We start from the raw sequence: 22169 nt of genomic DNA, 5'->3' as shown, positions 1-22169 counted from the left end.
AAATTACAGTGCATGAAGGCTGCTTTAAATGGGGCCAAAAGGAGTAGGAGGGGGAGGGGCAGGGGCAGGGGCTGGCCCGCATCGCATGTCAATGTAGAATACGCTACCGCTTCCCCCTCCACTTGCCAAAGCCAACGCTTGTCTGCCGGCTGGCTGTTGCCAAAAAGTTTAAACTGTTTTACCAAGTTTTTTCCTCGAGTTTTGTTTTGTTGTTTTTTCATGTTGTTGTTTTTCTGGCTCTTGTATTTCTGGCTTTTTGGCCAGAAGTTAATTGAACTGCAAACGCCCACGATATTTATATGGCTCGAAAGGGTTTGGCGACCACGACCGTTTTGGTGGCTCCAGATTGGATTTCAATATGTCGAGAGCCGAAAATCGATGGGAAAAACCCGTTTAAATAGAAGAAACAAAAAAGTGTCCCAGTTAAAGCCTGATGGAATATTCTAAGGAAAAGCCACAGAGAAAAACTACAGAAGATAAGTGTGAAAGAATAGCAAAGGCCGAAAGAGTTGAAGGCCAAGACCGCACTCAAAACTGGTGGCCAGTACACGCCCATGACCAAAAAAGGGCACTTCCACTTCCGCCTAACAAAAACGTTAGCCTCAACTGAACAACTGAAAAACTGAAAAATAAAGGGCGGAAAGATAGGAAAATTCATTTGAATGAAGAGAGAGAGAGAGAGAGAGGCTCATGAATAAAAGAAAACACGACTCGGGGGAGTGAGGTGGAGGACAGTTAGGGATACGGACTCCTAGAGGATGTTCGTTCGGCGATGGCCATTGCCGTTTAAATGTTCATCAAAAAGCCTTAAGAAATGTTTTTATTTTCCCTGACAGCCGCACACAGACCCACAGGCACACACACGCACAGACACAGATGCCTGCACCACCGACATGTGCATATTTAAGTGCAGTTGCATTTTCCTAACGGTTTGTCTCGGAGAACTTCTCTTCCGAGAGAACAAAGTCCGAGAAAAACTAGAAGGAAACTTTATCTGTGGCTTGCATTGTATGCATATTGTTGGCATTGTCGCCCTGCTACGACCCCTGCCATCCATTCCATCCCCCCCATACCCCCCTCACTACTAAACTCTGTGGGACTCTCCGCCCGTATGCCTGTAGATGTGAGGGTCTGTATATGTGTGTTTCGTTCTTGTGTGCTTAGTCATTGTCTTTTGCGTACAACTTCCGTCTGCCATCCCATCGCGCATTGACGTCGCCTTCGCTCGCCCACTTCCGCATGGGAAACCTCGACATCCCCGCACCCCCGCCCACGCCACCACCCAGATGGCTAAGCAAATGTCTAGTCGAAACAAGAAGAAACACAACCCGTATAGTTGAGATTCCGACGACAGGATACCTGCTAATCGGGAACAAATCTACAAAAAAATTATGTCTCAGAGATCCACAGTACCACTGAGGATTTTCATTTGTTTTCGGATTCTAACATTATCTTCTTAGCAGCATTTGCATATGTACATACATGCATCCCCAGTGGCATACTCTACAACGAATACAACATACCCTTTTGTGTGCCACGACGACTACTGGGTGTACAAATTTCCATTGCATTCTTTTGCGTGGAATTTCAAACATTTTTCTTGTAGCTGTGTGTTTGAGGGAAAACAAAAATATTTTCGCTATTTGCGGTTGTGTATGTGTGTGGAGTGGAAGAGGAGTCGAGTCGGGATAAGGAGCAGGGTGAAATTGGTGGGTGGAAAATGTGAAATGGTAGGTAAATTAGAAAATGCTATTCGTTTGGACATGCAGCAGGATATGTAATGTGCCCGAAGGTCGAAGGTGACTAACCAGGTGGGCCGACTGCCTATGCGGATGCATTTGAAGGTTTTGCTTGGGAATTGGCAAATAATTAATGAACATTAAAGTCACGATTACTCACGACCTGGTGGGACAGATCACACAGCTGCTGACATCACCCAGTGATGTCGAAAACAATTAAGCTGTCCATCATTTGGATTCCATCTTTAATTTTTTGTTTTTTTACTTATTTCGATTAATGCCTTGCCTATAAATTAATAATTGTCAATTGTGTTGCCACGGCATGTCGTCGGACGACAGAAGGAGTGCACAGACAATATATTATTAATATTAATACGCATCGTATTAACGGGGTCTGCATAATAAATTAATTATGTGAGTCCGCTTTCAGGAGATCCTTTGATGCCTTCCCCACTCACACACACACACACACACACACACACACACACAGCTCCTCCTGCCAAATGCAGTGCCGTCAAGTAATTAAAAATAGTTGCTCGCAATGAGAATTTATAGAAGTACATCGAGCATCGATCGGATGGACATGTAAATCATTTGAAAATATATGATTTTTCAGCATTTACAATTATTGTTGAATCTGCTCTGTCATTGCCACTTAATGAAGACTAACGGTGACAGCCCAACAGGACATAATTATAAGCCAGGATGCGATAAATTTTTTTGCTGGATGTTCATTATCTCGTTTTACTCCAGAAACGTCGTTGCTTGTACAATCAATGGCAATCCCTCCAAATGTATTCATCAAAACTCACTCGCTGAAAGGAGTATATTTATGCGAATGGCCAGTGAATCCTTTATTATATCTCTATAGACATACATATTGGCTGGAGGGGGGGGGCATAAATATCTATATATATGTATATGTATATGTGTTGTCCCTCGAACTTCTGGCCAAATTAATTTTTATTGCATTTTCGGAAAACAATTTAAAATATTTTGCAACGAGTCAAAAGTGAAAAACGAGCGCGTTGCCATCGCCGGGCAGAAGGCGAGGAGAGGCGGACCAGACCGCACACACTCTGGACGCTGGACGCCTGGACGCGGGGACGCGTGGACTCTGGAACAGGGCTAAAATTTCATTTTCAGCCTGAAAGTATACAACACACAAAGTGGTAAGAGGGAGGAAAAGCGGTAACAATGGTTTTTCCTTTCAGTTTTTTTTTTTTCATTTTATTAAAAACTACGAAAACCAAGGCAAGCAGCAGCAAAGACTGATAGATGAATGCAGAACTGGGCTCGAGAGCATCCCATCCCAGCCCAGTCCCAAACTGGCCATAATGCCGGCCAAAATCGGGACAAGCAGTAAATATGAACTGGCCTGTGTGTGTGCGGTGGATGGTGCGGGGAAACGGATAGTGCCACACAATTGGAACCATCCGCACGCCCCATCCAGCCCTCCGGATCCCGCCCTCTATGCAGGCCATTAATAATACGCTTACGCGCTTTTGTGTGTCCCATGCTGCCCGTTGGCTGTGGGCTCACCGAAAGGGGGCTACGAGATCTGGGGATCTGGGGGGACAACACCAAAAACGGAGTGCAGCCTTTCAAACGAGGCTAGCGCCTGCGGCAGGACAGAGCCAGAGGCATCTTTTTTTTGCGGCCTGTCGCAAGGATGGCGCCATACAAATATCGGCGGGTAGCAGAGTAGCAGGGTAGCTGGGGCACTCGCATGTAGACAATATATTCATGCCAGGCGCAATGCAGTTTTTTTCCGTTTTTGCGATATTGAAAAATACGAGTATATATAGTTTAAGATGTGGCATAACATAAAGGGACCGCAGTGGGGGGTACCTTCCAGTAACCAGATTAAATGGCATACCGAAAAACAGAACAGAACAGAACAGAGCGAAAATCCTGAAAAGCTTAAACAAAAGTGTGCGATACGAGTGTATGTACGGAGGAATCCTGTAATTCCTCGAGGTTTGACATTCCCCCGCCTGCGACAAATTGTTGTCAAATATTTGGTCAACACTTCAACAATGCTTTCCACAATTTTCATGCAACCCAAAAAGGACTCCTGCCAGGACTCCTGCCCAACTGAATCCCAATCGAAGCAATTTTCTGTTTTTTTTTTTCTTTTTTTTCCATTCTCTGGATGCCTCTACCGCTGCGTGCCAAACGCCATCAATCGATTTGCATGAACAAAAATGTGAAAAATTACAATGCATAAAAAAGAAAAATGGCAAAACGCGGAGGCGGAGGCGGGGGCGGTGGCGGGGAGTTGGGGTCGGCAGCTTTTCGATTTGTAACAATTATTGGTCGTTACGGGGCGCAAGTTCTCCAACCAATTCGTGCCGTGCCGCCCCTCCACAACCCGAGCTCCAATTATTGCACCGTTTTGTGGCATACTCTGCGGCACGAATCATGCTTCTGCTGCCTGCCAGTTACCGTTACCTGCCCCTGCTGCTGCTGCTGCTGCTGCTGCTAGTATAATGCCTTTGAAATAGTAATAATAAATATTATTGACATGCAAAAATGCCACAAAATGTCAGGAAATATTTATTCAACGCGGCGAGAGGAAATGGTCAAAAATTCGAGCAAACTGGATTCTATTTTACCCCTAGCGAGCACCTTTTTTATACAGGAACATCAAATGTACATCCAATTAAGAGTGACCTTTCCCCGGCTCCTACTATTGGCCAATCGTGGGGCCACGCTCTGGGGCCACGCTTTCTAATTGTTTGGAAATATTTGAACATCGTCCCGTTGCCGGAGGCATAATATTCATTAGTGCGGGCCGAGAGGCGTGTGCTTTAATTTCGCATTTCGACCAGTTTATTTTTAATTGAAATCCATGTTGACACTTTTATGCGTTTGTAGTTGTAGTTTTTTTGTGTGTTTTTGGGTTTTTTTTTGGTTTGGTTTAGCTTGCGTTAGGCTTCCGTTGGCTAAATTCACAGTTTTTGGTATTTTTGGCAAAATTTTCACAGTTTATTTATTTAAATGTATTGGCTTTGGCTATTTGGGGTTTGTCGCATGCCATTTAAAATTTAAACAATGCCAATAAAGCGATACTATCGGACGGGACGACTCAGTTTTCAGTCGTACTTCGAGAATGAACATCAGAACAGGCCCAGAAAAATCAGTTTCCCTTGTGCCTAAATTATCGGATGGATGCTGGAGAGTTGGTAAAACATATTCTCGATTAAAGTTTCCGGAGAAGATCGGATAAATCAAGCAACCGAATCAAAAACGATACGGATTGAGTCGGAAGATTCATTAGGTGGTTTTTAACAGGGTTTTCCTATAACTTATGTTGTGAGTGATTTAAGCCAGATAAGGAAAAAGAGGGAATGAGGAATAAGAGGACAGCAATTGTAGTGTTCAGTCTTCGCCAGTGAGTTAGGGCCAGAGCCTATTTAGGCTCTAACTCCGACATTGGCCAATAGATGGTTTTTTTCTGACCTCATGTTAATAGGAAGCTAGGTTCGAAGGCGCGCATTCTCGCTGTGCTCGGGTCCAGCTCGTCGGATTGGTCGGGGTTCTTTCTCCCCTAGCTACACAGTTTTCCTGACACAAATCAATATAATGCGCTTCAAAAAAAAAAAAACAAGATCACAACGTTAATATCAATAACCAAAAAAGAAACCTCATTTCTACTCTGCGCCGATACGCATTTAGAAACCGCTTAGAATAAGGTGTAGTTCGTCTTCTGTCTGATGGAGGGAACAGCGGTGATGTATGTCCCTAGTCTTTACCCACCCAACCATGACAAACGCGTTTACATTCGGGCGTTGTCCCATTTCAAAGATTCAACATCTTCTAGTGCATTTTGAGAGAGACAAGCATAAGTACTTGACGGACGGAGACAATATTTAGCTTAGGCAGACATATTCATGATTACCAATTCCTTTTATTTTTATGTTAAATGTCCCTGACCATGAGAGATTGTATTGATATATATATTTTTTACATAAATTACAGATATAATCCGATTCCTTACATTTACAAATAAACAAAAATATACAGACTTTCTTCTTCTTGGATCAGCAAAAAAACTTAATTATTTGAGCATTTGAGGGGGGGAATATTCTTTCAAATCAGTATATATATACATATCTACTTTAACAATCTTACGCCTGGATTGGTGTATAGGCATTGTGGTTTCAGCCACTAGTGGTACTCACAGTAATTGATGAAACTCATCGGTGTATCGTTGGGCCCAAGATGACTTTGACGGATTCATTTATATACGCTGTGTAATTTAGAGGTTGGTCAGTTTAAATTTATGTATATATATAAAGAGAAACACATTATCCCAAACTCATATTGCTCAGTTTTCAAAATCTTCAGTTACTTTACAAATTTACTCATTGGAGGAAGCTATTTAGTTACTACATTAATCAACACAATGATAAACGAGATATTAATATGTGGATCTAAACAGCTGGTTCTTAGAGCAGCAGCGTATAGATTTTTATGTGATAATGATAAAGGCAAACGGGAACTTGCACTTGAAATTTAACTTGAGAAACACGGGAATCAAAATAAACAAAAATCTGCTGACAGCAAGAGTGGTTCTGAGGCAATGTGGTTTAGGCTAGCCTAATTACTCAATCCTTTGTAATCCTTTTTCGTAGGTTGGTGACGATTATGTCCTCCGGTATTTGAGATCGGCAGGTTCAAACTGAAGTTCGGACATCCAGCAGTGGTGTATGGTGGTTGGTCTTTCACGAGCCGTAAATGATTTCCGATATTGAGCTAGCCCAACGTCAACGGTTCAGCCTTCACTTTGCCGCCGTGGATGTGCACTGCACTAACTCCCAAACTGTCAGCTTTGTTGTTTTAGTAGTTGATACCGTAGATTGGTTGGCCGGCTTGGCTGTATTAAGATTTTCCAGTACTCCTATCCCCAAATAAAACTGTGTCAGAACCTTATCTTTCCACGGTGGACTAACGTACCTTTGCTTCTTTCAAGAATTTCACTTTATTTGCACTTTTCCCTCGGGTAGTTCAGCTAACGCCACTCTTCGGATTTATTAATCCAAATAAACAGTGGATGATTGGATAATAGCGAAAAATTGGAAGTTATGTAACTCCACGTGTCTTCACCATTCACTCTGCGATTGCTATCACGAAAATCTATATATACGTGTGCCGTAAGTGAAACTATCCCCTGATTTCACATGAAGAAAGTCTATTCGCCTTTACCTATTGCATTCCTAAGCTGAGCTTTAAGCTTTAACATAACTGTGCAATCGGATGATCTTCTGGATCTCCTGCATTCCACCAATTTCTTCGAGCTATGCTAGCGAGGGCGGTATGAAAAGTATCTTTCTAGAAAGTGTACCTAACTTGTTCGACCTTTTCCTTTTTCTTTTGATTTTCGAATAGTTGGACACTACACAATGGGGACTTACCTTTAAATTAATGATCATACGTCGAACACTTGCTCCAGGGTCCTGGAAGCGATGTGATGTGCCAAAAATTCGACTTGAAACTGACCGATAAAACGATCGACTTTTATTCCTGAATGATAGTCGACCGATCGGACTAGATAACGGAGGGGTACCTTCGTTGTGTGCCATGGACAGCTTTTTTTTACCGGGAATCTTCTATAAGTCGGCTACTCTGCAGTTCGCCGTCGGACAGCCTTGAACTGATTTTGATACCAGCTCATCAAACCTATCACTGGACTCAGGCCCAGACTTTCGAATATGTTTGGACACATGTACCCATTAAAGTCTTCGATTTGCTACTGTCAGCAATAGGGAAACATTTGTAAATCGACTTTAAAGTAAACTTAAAATTCCGAGGCACTTCCGCTGGCATTACTACCAATATCTTTGCATTGCGTTTTGCTATTGTTCGTCCCACTTCTCTATACCTTTGACATAATTTTCTTTCTTTTCTGGTTTTTTTTCAACTCCTGCTCCCCACGGGACAGACAAAAGCATCTCTGCAGTTGTTGCTTCTTATTGTGCTGATGGCCTGCATCTTTGCCTCATTTTCCCTTTCCCTTTACCTTGGCCCAACAACGTCGGCACGGCCCTCTTCAGGCGCTTTTCCACTTGAGCAGCGAGCTATTCTCTGGTTGCACTCCAACGGCGCCTCAATTCGCACTTCACCTGAAGTGGGGAGCACTTGCTCCTCCTCTCCGGTCTCCAGTCCCCCGTCCCCCGTCTCCGTGGCCATCCATCTCCAGGAGAATAAATGACAATCGATGGCTCCTGAAGCTCCTCGCACAAAACATGCATTTGCAGAGCCTCTGCAATTAAAAGTGCGCCAAAAGCAGCCAACCCTTGCCCGGATCCTCTCCTGGTGCTATTTCCTTTTCTCCTTCCTGTCTTTCCCTCTCTCTCTCTCTCTCTCTCTCTCTGTTATTTGTGTTTAATTAAAATTCTTTCGTACTTTTCGCACTTTGTGCATTGTTTATTGTAATTTTGCGAGAATTTGTGCTGTTGTTTGCTTGCTGATTGACTGAATGACTCCCTGACTGTCTGACTCCTCCCCGACTCCGCGACTGCACTTCACTCCACTTCCCCACTGGCTGACTGAATGAATTGCTAAAACTTTTCCTCAGGGTATATGGCGCTTTTCATTCACTTTTCTGCAATGCAATTGCAGTTTGAAACGATTTGCATATCCGTTTTTCTCACCGCTCGACGCTCGACGAAAGTATTTTAATATTGTTTGCATGCGAATGTCTGTCTCCCTGTCTCTCTGTCTATCTCTGATATTTAGAAGCACTCCAAGTGCAGTTTTCATTTTAATGATGAGCCGAGAACGAATTCCCAAGGCAATTTCTTAAAGGATTTTTGTTGGAAAAGGGAAAGGAAAAGGGCGAGGCAGTGGCAGTGGCAGAGGCAGAGCCAAAGGGAGAGGAGGAGCAACATTGTTTGAAATCTGTTGAGTGGAAGCTCCCAATGGATTTCCTATCGGCTGGGATTTCCCACGACAAATTCAATTTCCATCATCACCAGATAAGTAAATACATTTCTGACATCGACAAAAATTTGCACTTACCCGAAAAGAACTTGGTTGTAGCCCAGGCCGATCAGGACTGCAACTTAATTGAATTTATCATCTCTCCTAATCGAATTGCAAATTCCGACACTTTCAACACTTGCTCCTGATTCAGTTTCTGTTTCTGTTTGGGCTTCTGTGTTCTGGATTATTATTTATTTGATTTTGGTCATTCTGTGGTCACACGCGTCCGAGCTGGTTTCTTGCGGTTAATATATTAATATTTTCAAATTTTCAAATGAGCAGCACTAGCAGCAGCAGCAGCCTAGAGACAAATCTTGGTATCTGCTGCTTATTTCTGGTCAATCAAATAAAACTTAAATATTCAATTGGACAGGCTCTGTTCTCTGTTTACCGTTTGCTGTTCTCTGTCTGTCTATCCTCTACCACTGATTTTAAGCCCATTACCATCAATCAGAAGTTTTATTATCTCTAGCAGTCATATGTATGTTTGTATGTATGTATGTATTTGTACGTACCTGTCTGTGCATCAGGAAAATCTGCAGCACTGTCAAAGTTCAGGCACGTGCCAAGCCCAAGCCTTTCCTTTTTCCCCCTTGCAATGGATTGAAAAGCAATCTAATACGAGTCGAAGCCGGAGTCGAATTGAAGGTAATTTCGGGGCAGGACTCGGCGGATTTCTCGAAGGAAATATTTTAATGGAAACAAGCTCTGGCTGAAGCTTGTTACCACGCTGCCACGATGATGCACTGTCAAAAAAATTGATGGAAAATCTCTTAAATCTGCTGCCCATTTGGCACTTATCTATGCCCTATGCCCGCCTTCTTTTTCTACATATGTCCAACACTTGACACCAAAAAAAAACTCACCGATGCGATTGTCAGGCGGCGAACAGAGTCGCATGCTCTTACTTAGCCGCGTATTAAAACCGGAACTTTACAGAATTTACAGAAATAGCTGCTTGCTTTTCGGCCAGCGCGTGGCACTTAACGCTTTTGGCTCTACAATTATTCGCCAGTTGGCCTGCAGTCTCTGGATTTTCAGTGAGAGTGGGGGTGGCCGTGCGAGCTTTCGAACCCGTCGCCTAGGTCGCTCGTTTGCAACTGAACACGGAACACGGAGCACACGGAACGGCGGCAAGTGGCAAGTGGCAAGTGCAGGCCAGGAACTGCTTACTGCTTTGCTTCCTTTGCAACAGCCGTCGGGAATCGTAGTCGAACGATGTGCAGCCAGGCAGAGCCACTGTCAGGCCGAAAGGCTTCCAGTGCGAACCGAGCGAGAGCCGAGCATAATCCAGAGCTCGCGAAAGAGTAGGAGCCGGAATCAAAGCCCGCAAAAGAGTAGGTGCCGTAGCCGGAGCCGGAGCCGGAGCCGGAGCCGGCATTCGTGATTCTGTGGGACGGGACCCCTTAAAGCGAATCTCTATCCCATCTGATTAATTCTATGTTATTTCTACAACGGGACCCATTAAATGGTCCGACGGAATAACCAAATACGGTGGGATGGCGCTTTATGTTTGATGTTCCGTTCAGGGCATCCAGAGCGGGAGAGTGCAATTGCATAGCCGAAGTGCATGGATTGCTCTCTCTCTCTCGCATTCATTCAGTCACTCTCTCTTCCTCTCCCCCTCTTGGGGGGCGCGCTGTTGCACACTCGGCTAATTTCATTGGAATTTCTGGAATGTGTTTGGGTTTGGGCTTTGAAGTGCAGAAATAGCAAAGCAGATTTATTCATCTGCCAGCAGGCGACGATGAAGGTTCTCTCTTACGGCAAAACCAACGGCTAATGAATTAATTTACATTTCAAATATATTAAGAATAAACATATACACATATGTACACATCCAAAGACCATGTTTACTGCACTCTCCTAATAATTGTAATATTTAATAATAAATCATATTTATTTATATTTCATTCTTGTAATCCCCCCACCCTCTGGCCGCTCTTAAGTAAACAATGGACTCTCTTAAATTGCGATGCCATCGACCTAAGAGTGAATTCCAGTGCCGTACGACTTCCAGGAGAGAGCCGGCACTCGGTTCAGCTCCACTCGTGTCACTCTCGCTGTCTTACTCTCTCGCCTTCGTGCTCTACATTTCCAAGCCACAAACTGCTGACAGCTGACGTTCTGGCCATATCACTTCTTTGGCCCCAGCACCGACTCCGCGGACACCGCCGACTCCACGGACTCGCAATTTGGTGCGATTTACGAGGTGGGGCTCTGGGCTGGGCTGTGCTGTGCTGTTCTGCGGGTCCGAAGTGCGAAAGCCAAATGGGACCTGCCCCAACACTCACCATGGGAGGGCAGTCAGTGCCCGGGGGGTAATAAATAAGCTAGCCAAGAAGACGACAAAGAACTGCTTAAGTAATATTGTTATCTGATTGTCCAAACACCCTCGCAAAGCCCCTCCAGAGTGCTGCAGTACGGCAAAAACTGCCCAAAGAGCAGATGCTCAGATGCTTCTAGCGATTTTTCTTTACCAATTTTTTCTGCCCCTTTGGCCCGGTTGTCTGTAATCAGCTTTCATTTAAAATCCGTTGCGAAACGAGACGCACGCACGACTACCGACAGACCCCACGACACGCCACTTCACGGCCACCAACACCCCCAATCCCCCATCTCACCCCATCCCCCCATCCATTTACCTCCCAATCCCCCAATTTGCCTAAAATCTTATATAGTTTTCATGTTCATCCGCTTACAAATGACGCAACGCGGCATTTGCTCCCCGATACCAGGCGCCGGAGGAGGAGGAAGAGCAGGGGAAGTAGGAGGACAGGACCCTCTTGTTCGTGCAACGGGCTTTCGCTCCTATTCGGCATTCCCTCAAGGGCTTGCACTCGTAGCGCAGCCAGGTGCCTTCCTGTCCATGTCCCGCGTCCCGTGTCCCGTGTCCGCTGCCCGTTGTCCGTACCCAATACCATGCCCGTGTCTGTGCCCGTGTCCGTGTCCGAGTCCGCGTCCGCGTCCGTGCCCGTGTAGGGGCCAAATCAATTGCTCGCAACACGGCTAAATCTTTCGGATACATGAAATTTGGTTAGTGTGTTCTGCTCTGGCGCCCTGCGGCGCAGTGTATGGGCCGGATGGAGATAGTAGTAGAAGTAGAGCTAGAACTGGGGGAGGCAACGGCAATGGCAACGGCAACGGGGACGGGGACGGGAATGGGCCCGACCAGGCATTGATTACAACTAGCAATTTTTCAGCTTGTTGCACATTTCGCGTGTTAATGTTGCATGCGGCCACCTCTGGTGGAGTGTTCCCTGCCCAGGGACACGGCGTTGTTTTCCCAAACAATGTCCGAGAGAGCGGAGAGTAGAATCTGGTTAAGACCGAGTGTCAATGAATCGGCAACAATGGGATAACGGTCCACCCATCCACCCATCTACCATATGGCTTCTTCTTTGCATCGATCGAATACTGTTTGTCGTTTAGAAAATTGTCAAATATTTGTAACTGCTTGAAAATATTCCGAGTCAAATCCCAACCAACTCCGATCGAACTCCCATGTGTAGGCCAGGGGAAGTGCACCCAATTACAATATTTCTCATCCAATCACTGGTTTTCTGGTTCGTATTCGCATACATTTCTACCATCGCAGTGGAGTGGCTAGTCCCAAACATCGGCAGGCTGTTCTCATTGATCAGAGTCTCAAATATTTAGTGAGTAGAAGCGACACTCACAAAAAGAAACAACTTTGATACTTTTGGAAAACTTTCAAAATTAAATATAATTTCTACAGATCCAACCAAAGAAACTTCCGACAAGGCTGAGACACAAGCAGGACCTCCAAGCAAAATGTCGTTAAGTACATGTGCATGTGGTTGTAGTTGTGGATGCGGATGCGTTCGTAAGCCCAAATCCGATGAGCCGCCAAAGGCGCAGGCATCGTCCCATAGTATATCCTCCAAAAAAGGGGGCGAGCCGGCGGATAACTCAAAGGCACATGATGAAGCGAAGTCTCACAAAACAAAGCCAAAGGAGGAGCATGGCTCGAGCCATCATCACTTTCACATTCCATTTGGGCACTCAGGCTCACATTCAAAGATCGCATCCGATGAGGAAAAGGAGGGAGACATGGTCGGACGACAGCTAACTCCCTACGAGTGCCAGCTGGAGGACGATGTCCAGCAGTTGCAGGAGGCCCTCTTCACCCTGACGTCGCACTATGCCAAGGTGCAGTTCCGCTTGCGCCAAATAGCCGCCGCCTCGGACTGCGAGAGGATCACTCTCCTCAAGGAGCTGGAGCGCATGACATGCGAGCCACTGGACGGATCTGGTCGCGACCAGGAGGACAAGCTGCACACGCTCCAGTCGGACGCCACGACCCTGGGCAGTGTGCGCGTCAAGCAGCACAAGATCATCACGCAGCTGCGGGGACGTCTCCAGAACCTTGCCGAGGCGGCCGCCGACTACTTCGTGATGGACAGAGATGGTCAGAAACGTGACTCCAAGGGAGACGGTGCGGAATCACACGATTTCGACGAACAGGGATATGAAGGACTACAGGGAAAAGCGTCCAAGGCGACGTTTCTCTCAGAGGCATGGTCAGACACCATCTACGAGGACACCGAGAATGATGTCAACAACTCTTCGCGTTCCAAGTCCAATTCAAAGAACCGCAAGGGGAAAGGCAAGAAGAAAGACAAGAGGACAGACAAGAAGTCAGACAAGAAGACAGACAAGAAGACAGACCTGAAGACAGACAAGAAGGAGAAGAACACGGCGACAAATGGCGGGGCCGGCGACAGACATTCTAGGCGCGACTGTAGCAAAGATTGCCCAGCGTACCGAGCGCGCAGAAAGAGTGGATCAGTCAGCGGAAGTGTACCCAATACATCCAGTAAGATCCTCAGCAAGATGTCCAGCAAGGATCTGTCGCCAAGTCGCGGTAGACTTTACGCCGTTTTGCGTGAAACACAGTCCCTGCCGCACTACCAACGGCGCACGGGTGAAGAGACAGCCCTGAAGAAGGTGCGATCAACCGCCAAGAACCATTTAGAAGCGGTCCAGAAAGGGAGCCGCTGCAAGCCGGACATCCACATAAATCGAAAGCCAAAGGCGAATGGCTCTCCGTCTGAGAATCTGGCCAAAGGCTGGCCGCTCAGTTGGAAGTACCTGAAACTGGACGAACCCCCATGTAGCGGTAGATCGGCGAATACTCAGGGTTCTAGCATGCAGAGCCTTAACAAGCTGCGTCCAGGGAAGCAAGGGGGCGCCGATATGTGGAGCGATGTCAGGGAGGAAACAAGGAAACATCCGCACAAGAAATGCTGAATCAGAAATATCAGACCACAGATTGAAATTATAATAATAGTTTGGCCTTGAGAACTTTTACACCGTAGGGCTAAAAGGAAGTCACTCTAAAAGTGCTTTGGGCCAAATTAAGATTATAATTTTGCCAATTCTTCTGGGTTTAACAGAGAATATATATTTTTTAACGAATGTAAAGCAAATAAACAGTGATTGATGTTGCGTTCTTCACTTTCAAATCCATGTACTTACCATCATGGTTGTGTTTGTGCTTCATTTATCATTTATCAACGCTATCGACTGTGTTACCCTCGAATTATAGCCATGGTCATTGAACCCTGGGACCGTCAGCATCCAGATAACATGGCTGCATCGCATCCCTTAAGCGGCTCTCAAAGACGGCTAACAAAAGGTCCATACATCCAGCCATCCATCCAGCCAGCCATACAGCCATCATCGCTATGGGAAACCAGTTCTGGCCTCTGAGCTCTGAGCTCTGAGCTGTGTGCGCTTCTGTCGTGACCGGGGACCGCTTTTGGCAATTTTCCGCGCATGCGCGACGCGATTTCTGCAGCAGCAGCTTCGAGGGTTTGAGGCCCTTTGTTGCTTTAGGCAGAGGTCTGGCCAGGCCAATTCCCATTTTAAGGGTTGTTTATCTTGGTTTTAGCATTTGCACACAGCCTCGATGTGTGTGTGAGAGAATCTCAGCACTTACTCGGGCCCTGCTGGGTCCCTTGCCCCATTCCCTTTGCCAGAGTTTCATTCATAGCCAGATCTCTGCTTCTCTGCCTGTCCCTGTCTGTCTCTGCCTCTGGTCCCAAGCGGGTCTGTATCGGTTTTGGTTTTCGAATTTGGTTGTGGCATGCCCACATCTGGCGGCTCTCTGGGCCCTGCGAGCATGCGAGGAGAGTATCTCAGGCCCTGGCCCTGGCGCATGCGCATGCTCATGCTCTAATCTTTTGTCTCATTGTTGACTGGTTTTTATGACGCCTTCTGTATTAATGGTTCGGTATCTCTCTTTAGTCTCGTGTGAAGAGGGTTCTACGGGCCATGTATGTGTGACATCTGGCCAAATGTGCGACTTGGTCATGGTCTATGCGGGCTGCACGCATATGGAGGGGTTGGCTGGAACGGCACACACATATGATTTGGCCTGTTAAATTATGTATGGAAAACATTCCGAAGATGCGAGACAAATTTGTCTCACACAAACAATATGATCGCAGATACAAGATGTTGATAAGGATCGAAGGACAACTGGGGGAAATCTAATTGTATTTATCACAAGTCTTTCACACACATATTGCATGTGTCCCTATTTAAACCTCATTCCATACTAGATTTTGTGTGTTTATTAAAGCATTTTGTATATTTTCTCCAGGATTTACAAAATATGGCAAGGTTTGTGCTTAGATAATTACGAAAAAAATGAAATTATAAATATGTTCTTTATATGAAAGAAATTAAGGCTAACATATAGTAAATATTCGGTATGCGGTGTTCTGTACCTACACATGTGTTCTACTACGAACTTCAAAGAGTGTTTTGAATTAATATTCTTAGAGGATATACAAAAAAAAAAAAAAAAGTATTCTACTTCGTGCAGTGTTCCTCTTTTTCATGTGATGAGATGTTGGCATTAGTTCTGCAGTTGATCCGGGGCTTAGAACGAAATTAACATTTACATTTACACTAAACTAATTCTCTTAACCTTCTTACTTTCTTTGTCTTTCTCTTTGTCTTTGTGTTTCTCTTTGTCTTTGTCTTTGTGTTGTCTTTGCTTTGAGTGTATGTTTTCCATGTCTACGATGTAGTTATTGATATGAGAGCAGGAACGATACGATCCCTATAGGTGATAACCAGTTCCTTCAGTTGCATATTTGTTCGATTCTTTTTGGTATGGCACAGTTTTGGCATTACTTTTCTTATGGCAAAATGGGGGAGCAAAATGAATGGCAAGAAAACTATTTGCTTTGAGCAGCCGCATTAGTCCATAATGGGCTTTTCTTCGCTAATAAAAACTAGATCCCGAAACCGCCTCCTGGTGCGTCTCTACTTTACAGATCCTTCGCATTGCTGCATTTGCACGAGTAAAAGGAGAATGCGGTTCATCAGGTTATCCGCCTCGGAGTCCTCCATGCTGTTCAGTTTGGCGGAGATGAAGCCACAGAACTTCGAGTTGAGGACCTCGCGAACAGTTTGTGGTGGCGGCAGATCCAATCCCCCGGTGCCGACAGCGGCATTCTGTTGCTGACGCAAATGCCGATGCTGCTGCAGCATCTGCTCTTCATAGTCATCGCCGTCGATGACACCGCCATCAGCGTCGGCATCGCCGTCGTCCAGGTCCTCCTGCTCGCCATTGCGACGGCGCTTACGCGAGGAAGCCACCTCATCCACGCCGGCATTGGTGCTCCCCGGCGAGTTCGAGTCAAGTATAAGGGGATAGGGAAAGTCCGCATCAATAGCCTCCAGCTCCTCCACCCCATCAGAGCCATTGCCGGCATCGACATCCTCGTCGCCGCTCCGCAACGAGCTCGCGTCCATGTCGTCGTAGCTCTGCTGCAGGTGATGATTCTCATTCCTGGTGGAGCTCACCCGACTGTCGTTATTTGCCTGGTGCTGATGGGCTGGCTGGGGCAAAGCGGGCGGCCCTCCGCCAGCTCCCGAGCAGCTTCCGCTGCTGCTGCTGCCGGCCCCGCCCCCCGTCGAGAGATCCAGCTCCGGCTTCACGTAGTAATCGCAATAGTAATCGTCGCCGCTCGCATTCAGGGTGGAGCACTTGGACAGATTCAGTGCAGAGGCCGAATCGTTGAAGGATGAGGATAGCTTCATGGCGCCTCCCTTGCCACCAGCTCCTCCTCCCAGAATGCTGTGGTTGTTGTTATTGTGGCTATTATTGTTGTTGTGCAGATGAGCAGCATAGGCGCTCAAGCTGAGATCTGTGGCATGTGAGGCGCCTCTAAAAGGAGGAAAAACAAAAACAGAACAGATAATGGAGAACTGTTAATAAAATTTATTCAAGGACAAGAGCTTCAGTAATCCCCAAAAGTGAGCTTCTACTGCGTTCTATTGAGTCAAACCCCGATTTAGCTGAAACAAAACGATTCTCCTACCAATCCCTACCAATCCCAGAAATAGACAAAATCCAAGACAACCCCCAATAGTGGTCCCACAACGAAGAACGTGTTCAAACAAACCCCAAAAGCAGATTCGATACAATATGATACCAGAAAAACACAGAACAGAACCAGAACTTATTTCAATGTCCCAAACAGACCTGGATCTCTCTCTATGTCTCTGTCTCTCTCTCTCTCTTTCTATCTCTCTCCCGCTTTGGTCGTCCTCTTTGGTTCGGGGCTGGTTTCCTGCTTCTCCTTGCAGGCGTCTCAAATTTCAAGAGCATTTTCCCAAAACAATGCAGCTGTCAGGGACTCTACTCTGGGTGCTCGGAGGAACGAACGCCTGAACGTGGCTATTTTTAGCGTTGCCCCCCAACTCCAATTTTGCTAAATAGCGCGGCTTGGCCCAGTTGTGCCCATTGACAAGAGGGGAAGAAAGAACAGACTTGTCCCCCTCTTCCGAGACACTCTACGCCTTATCTGTCCCGGGTCTCTCTCTCTCTCGCGCAGGTAGTTGACAATTGGAAAATTCTGTAAAACGATATGCCAGGCCCAGAAGAGACCCAACTGACATGCAGGACTAATCACGGCCAAATGCATTTTCACATGTTCCACTATCTGGAATGGCTCTATTTGCCTGCGGCTTCTGTGGTCTTGGCTCGAATTTGGTTTGGGTTCGAGCTCTTTCCCTGGGCTTATCAATATTTGCTTCCGCTCTGACCCAGGACAGGACCCTGGCCAGACCATTAGAAAGTTTACACTTCCACATTCTACGCTGTGGCATATTCGAGGGAATTCCACAGATCGCTGCGTTATCTGCATTTGGCCAGATTATTCTCTGTGTCGTTTGAGTCGTCTGAAACACTCCCCATACAAATAATTATGATTTCAAAATCCCAGCTTATTGATCGAGTGATAAAGGTAATAATAATCCTCCAATTGCTTAGTCGGTACAAATATTTGGCAGTGCAAAGAAATCACCCGGGAACCGAATGTGGGAATGGAATGTGGAATGTGGGTAAACGCCCACATTCTGTGTGTGACGCACTGGAAAAGCAATTCGATACGGAGGGGGAGATCGCCGGACTGTGATTTCGGGCGTGGTTTGGCGGCGGCTCCCGTGGAAGTGGTGTAGGGCGGGAGGGGAGGCCAAACAACAGTTTCATCAATTTTGCAGCTCATTTGCTTATTTAATCATAAGCGGGACACACAGACAGCAGATTGCAAAGAGCCGAACAGGAACACAGCAGCGGTCAAAATAATAGCAACACAGACTCTACCCACAGATCATGTCTCAGTTTTAGTCGAAAGATCTTCATATAAGAAGCCTGATGGGTACCTACTGTTATTCTTTAAAAACATTCTGAGGAAGAGATGTAATATACATGCTGGAAAACTTTTCAGGGAAATTAGCAGAACTTTCATTTGCATTGCTATTTATTTGACCACAATTGTGGTTACGCGTACGTGGACGCAAAGAGACCTGATCGGGGAGCAGAGAGAGAGATGGAAGATGGCCGAGCAGAGCAACCCCGGGCCCGGACTGATGTGATGTGGCTCTGCTGTTTCGCTGGTCCGTCCGCTGCTGCTGGTCGTGGGCATATTTTTAACCCTGGCCGAAGTCGAAGCCAAAGCCGAGGCTGAGACTGGCTGGAGAATGTTCAATTGCTCACCCATACACACACACACATGCACACACACCCAACCCAGAACATTCACACTGACATGCTCATTTTCTCTCTCCCACAGTCGACCGACCGACTCGTCGTTTGCGATTCTTTTCTAAACTTGGTCCACGATTGTCATTTTCATATTGCTCTCATTAATTTATCGCTCTTTCCCTGTCTCTCTATCCCTCCTTCTCTTACACTCTCACTGTCTCTGAGGCCGGGCTGGGCTGCTTGCTGCGCTACCACCACCAGACCAGGCAGTACGTTTTTTTTTTGTTGGTTTTGCAGCTTCCCTCAATTTTGTTTTTGGTTCAAGTGGCGATGATGCTAAGGCTAGAGGCTGGCGGCTGTCGGTTGTCGGCTGGAAGCTGAGGCTGGATGGAGGCTGGTGGCGAGACCTCGTCGTCGGTCGTTGTATAATACGAATATTCGCTGCTTGGCGAGATCTGTTTTTATGGCTATGGCTCTATACATGGGGCTATGGCGGCGGCTCAAGCGCTGTACCGAGCCGGGCCAGCCCGGGCCGGGTCCGTTCCGTTTCTGTGTTGTCTGTTATCAGCTCAAAATAATAAAAATTTAAATATATATACATATGGACTCTTGTGTGTGTGAGTGTGTGTGTGTGTGTGTGTGTGTGCGGGCATGTGTCGGGGCCGTCGACTGCTTGTTGCCCATGTGGGTACAGTCAATTGAAAGGAAATGGCCTTATTTCATATAAATATGTACATAAAGTACAATCCACAATCCACACATACACAAGCCAACTCACACACACACACATTCTCATACAAGTAGAGCTCCATATGAGCCAGAACATTGGTCGGGGCAGACTCTCGGCTGGCGGGTCTCTGGCCTGGTCATTCCTTTGTTCGGGATTGGTTTTTTCCACGTTACCGCTCCGATTTTCGCTCTGCTAGTACTTGAATGTGCACACGTCCATCCCATCCACAATCCACATATGCATATTTTGTATTTTGTATTTTTGTATTGGGCAGATGTTTTTCTCAGATACTGGAGCTGAGATTTGTCCGAGTTCGGAGTTCCGGGGCATATGCAAATCATCAGCGATGGCAACTGGTTAGTGTTTTGAAAGGATATGCGCCAGAGCCAGAGCTCAGAATAATTGCTCGCAATGGAAGTTGCAGCTTTCCTATAAAGTAGATCCCAGCTCGGCAGATCCCGGCAAGATCGCAAATAGTATTAAGACTAAGGGTAGTAAAATATCATCTTCCCCAAAATGTTTGCCTATTAGCGTGACTCATATGAGCAAAAACCATAAGGAAATGTATGCCAACAACAATCGACTGCAATGGCGTTTGGGGGCAGCAGGCGCTACCCCCATGAACTGATAAGTTTCCAGGAAAAGAAACACACTCCAAACAATAATTTGGGCTATGGCCACCCCACAACAACACAACAGTCAACCACAAACCGACTTTGCATGGAATGGATTGCTTCACCGATCAACGACGACAACGACAACATTTAACAACGTGGGGAGAGCACAAACCTTACCCCAGACCTCTGTTGTGAGTATACATACATACATATGTGTTTGTGTGCGTGTGTCTCAGCTACAATAACAATTTATTTTATGTGTGCCATCTTTTGCGATTTCCAACCAAGATCTAGCGAATGAGTCATCGAAAGGAAATATAGATGGGATCGGGTAGTAGTTTGCACCCGCACTGCACACACACACACACACACACATTTGTTTGGCCAGTAAAGCGTGTGAGACAAAGACAAAGCCACTGACAATGGAAATGACAGACCCAGACCGAAGGCAAGCCAAGCCAAAAACGAAAGCCATTATTCATGATTTGAAGGTGCACTTTGACCGCACACCCCAATGCCTATTATGAATCGATCAAGAGGGCAGACGCTTATCGAAACTCTTTGTAATATTAGTCAAAAGCACGGACAATGAACACATCGAGTGAGTGTAAGATGAGCTAACGACTTGATAAATACAAAATAACATTGAAAATATCTGAACCAAGACCATTTAACAACTAATATACCATACTTATCTCAATCCTGACAGAAAACCTTCTCAAATGTACAATTCAATATCGAACACAATCCTTTTCACTATCATTGGTGGGTGCGTCATGTATCCTTTCATGTGTTTTCACAACACAACTTTCTGTTTACAAAACCCCCCATTTTGTACTCACTTTCTCTCTCTGATAACGTCTCGCAGAAAATCCATGGCTTCGTATAGGCTCCATTTGGGCTTGAAGCCGTTGCCCATCATTTTGACGTGGGCCAGCTCCCGGCGATAGGATTCTCGCAGAGATTTGAAGGCCCGCGCCACTCGGCGACCCGGAGCATTGAACTCGCGTCCGATGTGCTCCCAGGCGCGGTTCTTTTCCTCTTCGGCGCCCTTGAAGTTGGGCAGCCGCGAGTCCCACAAAATGGGGTTGTCGTGCACCATTTGGATGAGCTTTAGTTTGTCGGAGGCGTTTCGTCGCACCACTATTTGGGGGGGAGAACAGAACAGAGGGGTTGATTGGGGGCTGAGGATGGTGCAGGCGAGGACTACGCACATTTCTTGATCTTCTGCGTGGGCGCCACAGCCGTGGAGGACGACAGGGGCATCAGCTCCACCTTGGGAGTCATGTCCAGGGCGATGGCAGCGGCGGCCGCGCTCAGATCCTGCAACGAATTGGTGGCACTGGGCGATCGGCCAGAGATAGCGCTCACGGGGGCCATCAAGATGTGCTGGAGAATCTGCAGATTTATGTTGGCGGCCAGTGTTCCGTCTTCACTATGCACTTTTTCCACTAAGACGACACGATCGCGGGGCGGCGGATTGGAGGCTTACCCTCTCACGACCAAGTTTAAACGGCGAATAAAAACGGAAACCAAAAAAATAACAACCACCGCAATGAGCAGAGCAGAGAACCGAGCGGCCTGCGTCGACGCCGGCAGCAAGCCCGCATTCAAAGCCAGAAAATCACGCGCACATCATGAAGGAGAGCGCAAAAGAAACAGCAACAGCGACAGCGCTCTCTCTCTCTCATTGGCTCTCACTCTCTCTCTGTCTCGCCCGAGGTCTAGATAGACCATAGTGTACCGTTATCGGAGTCAGTCGGGCCGAGACAGACGTTGATCCAGACCAGGTCACAAACGCTCTGCTCTTCGCTTGCTCTCGCGCTCTCACCAGAATGGAAAAATGCCGTTTAATTGCAATCACACAAGAGCAACAGAAAGTAAAAGCAAACGAAGAACGACGAGCGAACGCGAAAAGCAACGACGGCGCGCGCGCACACACACAGCCACTCACACACTGGCAAACATTCCCGTGAATACAATCAAGAGGAGAACAGAACAAGAAAATGTGTGTAATACAAAAATCCGTCGACGCGTTCGCGCTTGTCGTCGGTTTACAGTAG

At 46.5% G+C, this 22169-nt stretch overlaps 2 protein-coding genes across 2 annotated transcripts; one reads left to right on the top strand and one right to left on the bottom strand.

Moving 5' to 3' along the window:
• The first annotated feature begins 12195 nt into the window (after nucleotides 1-12195).
• On the top strand, nucleotides 12196-14227 carry LOC108152560. The gene is made up of 2 exons (XM_033387913.1): nucleotides 12196-12388; nucleotides 12469-14227. Exon 2 carries the CDS (start codon nucleotides 12525-12527, stop codon nucleotides 14001-14003), a length of 1479 nt encoding a protein of 492 aa, XP_033243804.1. The 5' UTR covers nucleotides 12196-12388; nucleotides 12469-12524; the 3' UTR covers nucleotides 14004-14227.
• Nucleotides 14228-15313: 1086 nt separating this feature from the next.
• Nucleotides 15314-21671, bottom strand: LOC108152881. Its single transcript, XM_017282514.2, has 3 exons — nucleotides 21321-21671; nucleotides 20949-21249; nucleotides 15314-16938 (listed from the first exon to the last, which is right to left on the bottom strand). Exons 1-3 carry the CDS (start codon nucleotides 21484-21486, stop codon nucleotides 16032-16034), a joined length of 1374 nt encoding a protein of 457 aa, XP_017138003.1. The 5' UTR covers nucleotides 21487-21671; the 3' UTR covers nucleotides 15314-16031.
• Nucleotides 21672-22169: the final 498 nt, after the last annotated feature.

This window comes from Drosophila miranda, chromosome XR (assembly GCF_003369915.1).
Source record: "Drosophila miranda strain MSH22 chromosome XR, D.miranda_PacBio2.1, whole genome shotgun sequence".
Taxonomy (NCBI): domain Eukaryota; kingdom Metazoa; phylum Arthropoda; class Insecta; order Diptera; family Drosophilidae; genus Drosophila; species Drosophila miranda.
This window is presented reverse-complemented; position numbering and strand designations above follow the sequence as displayed.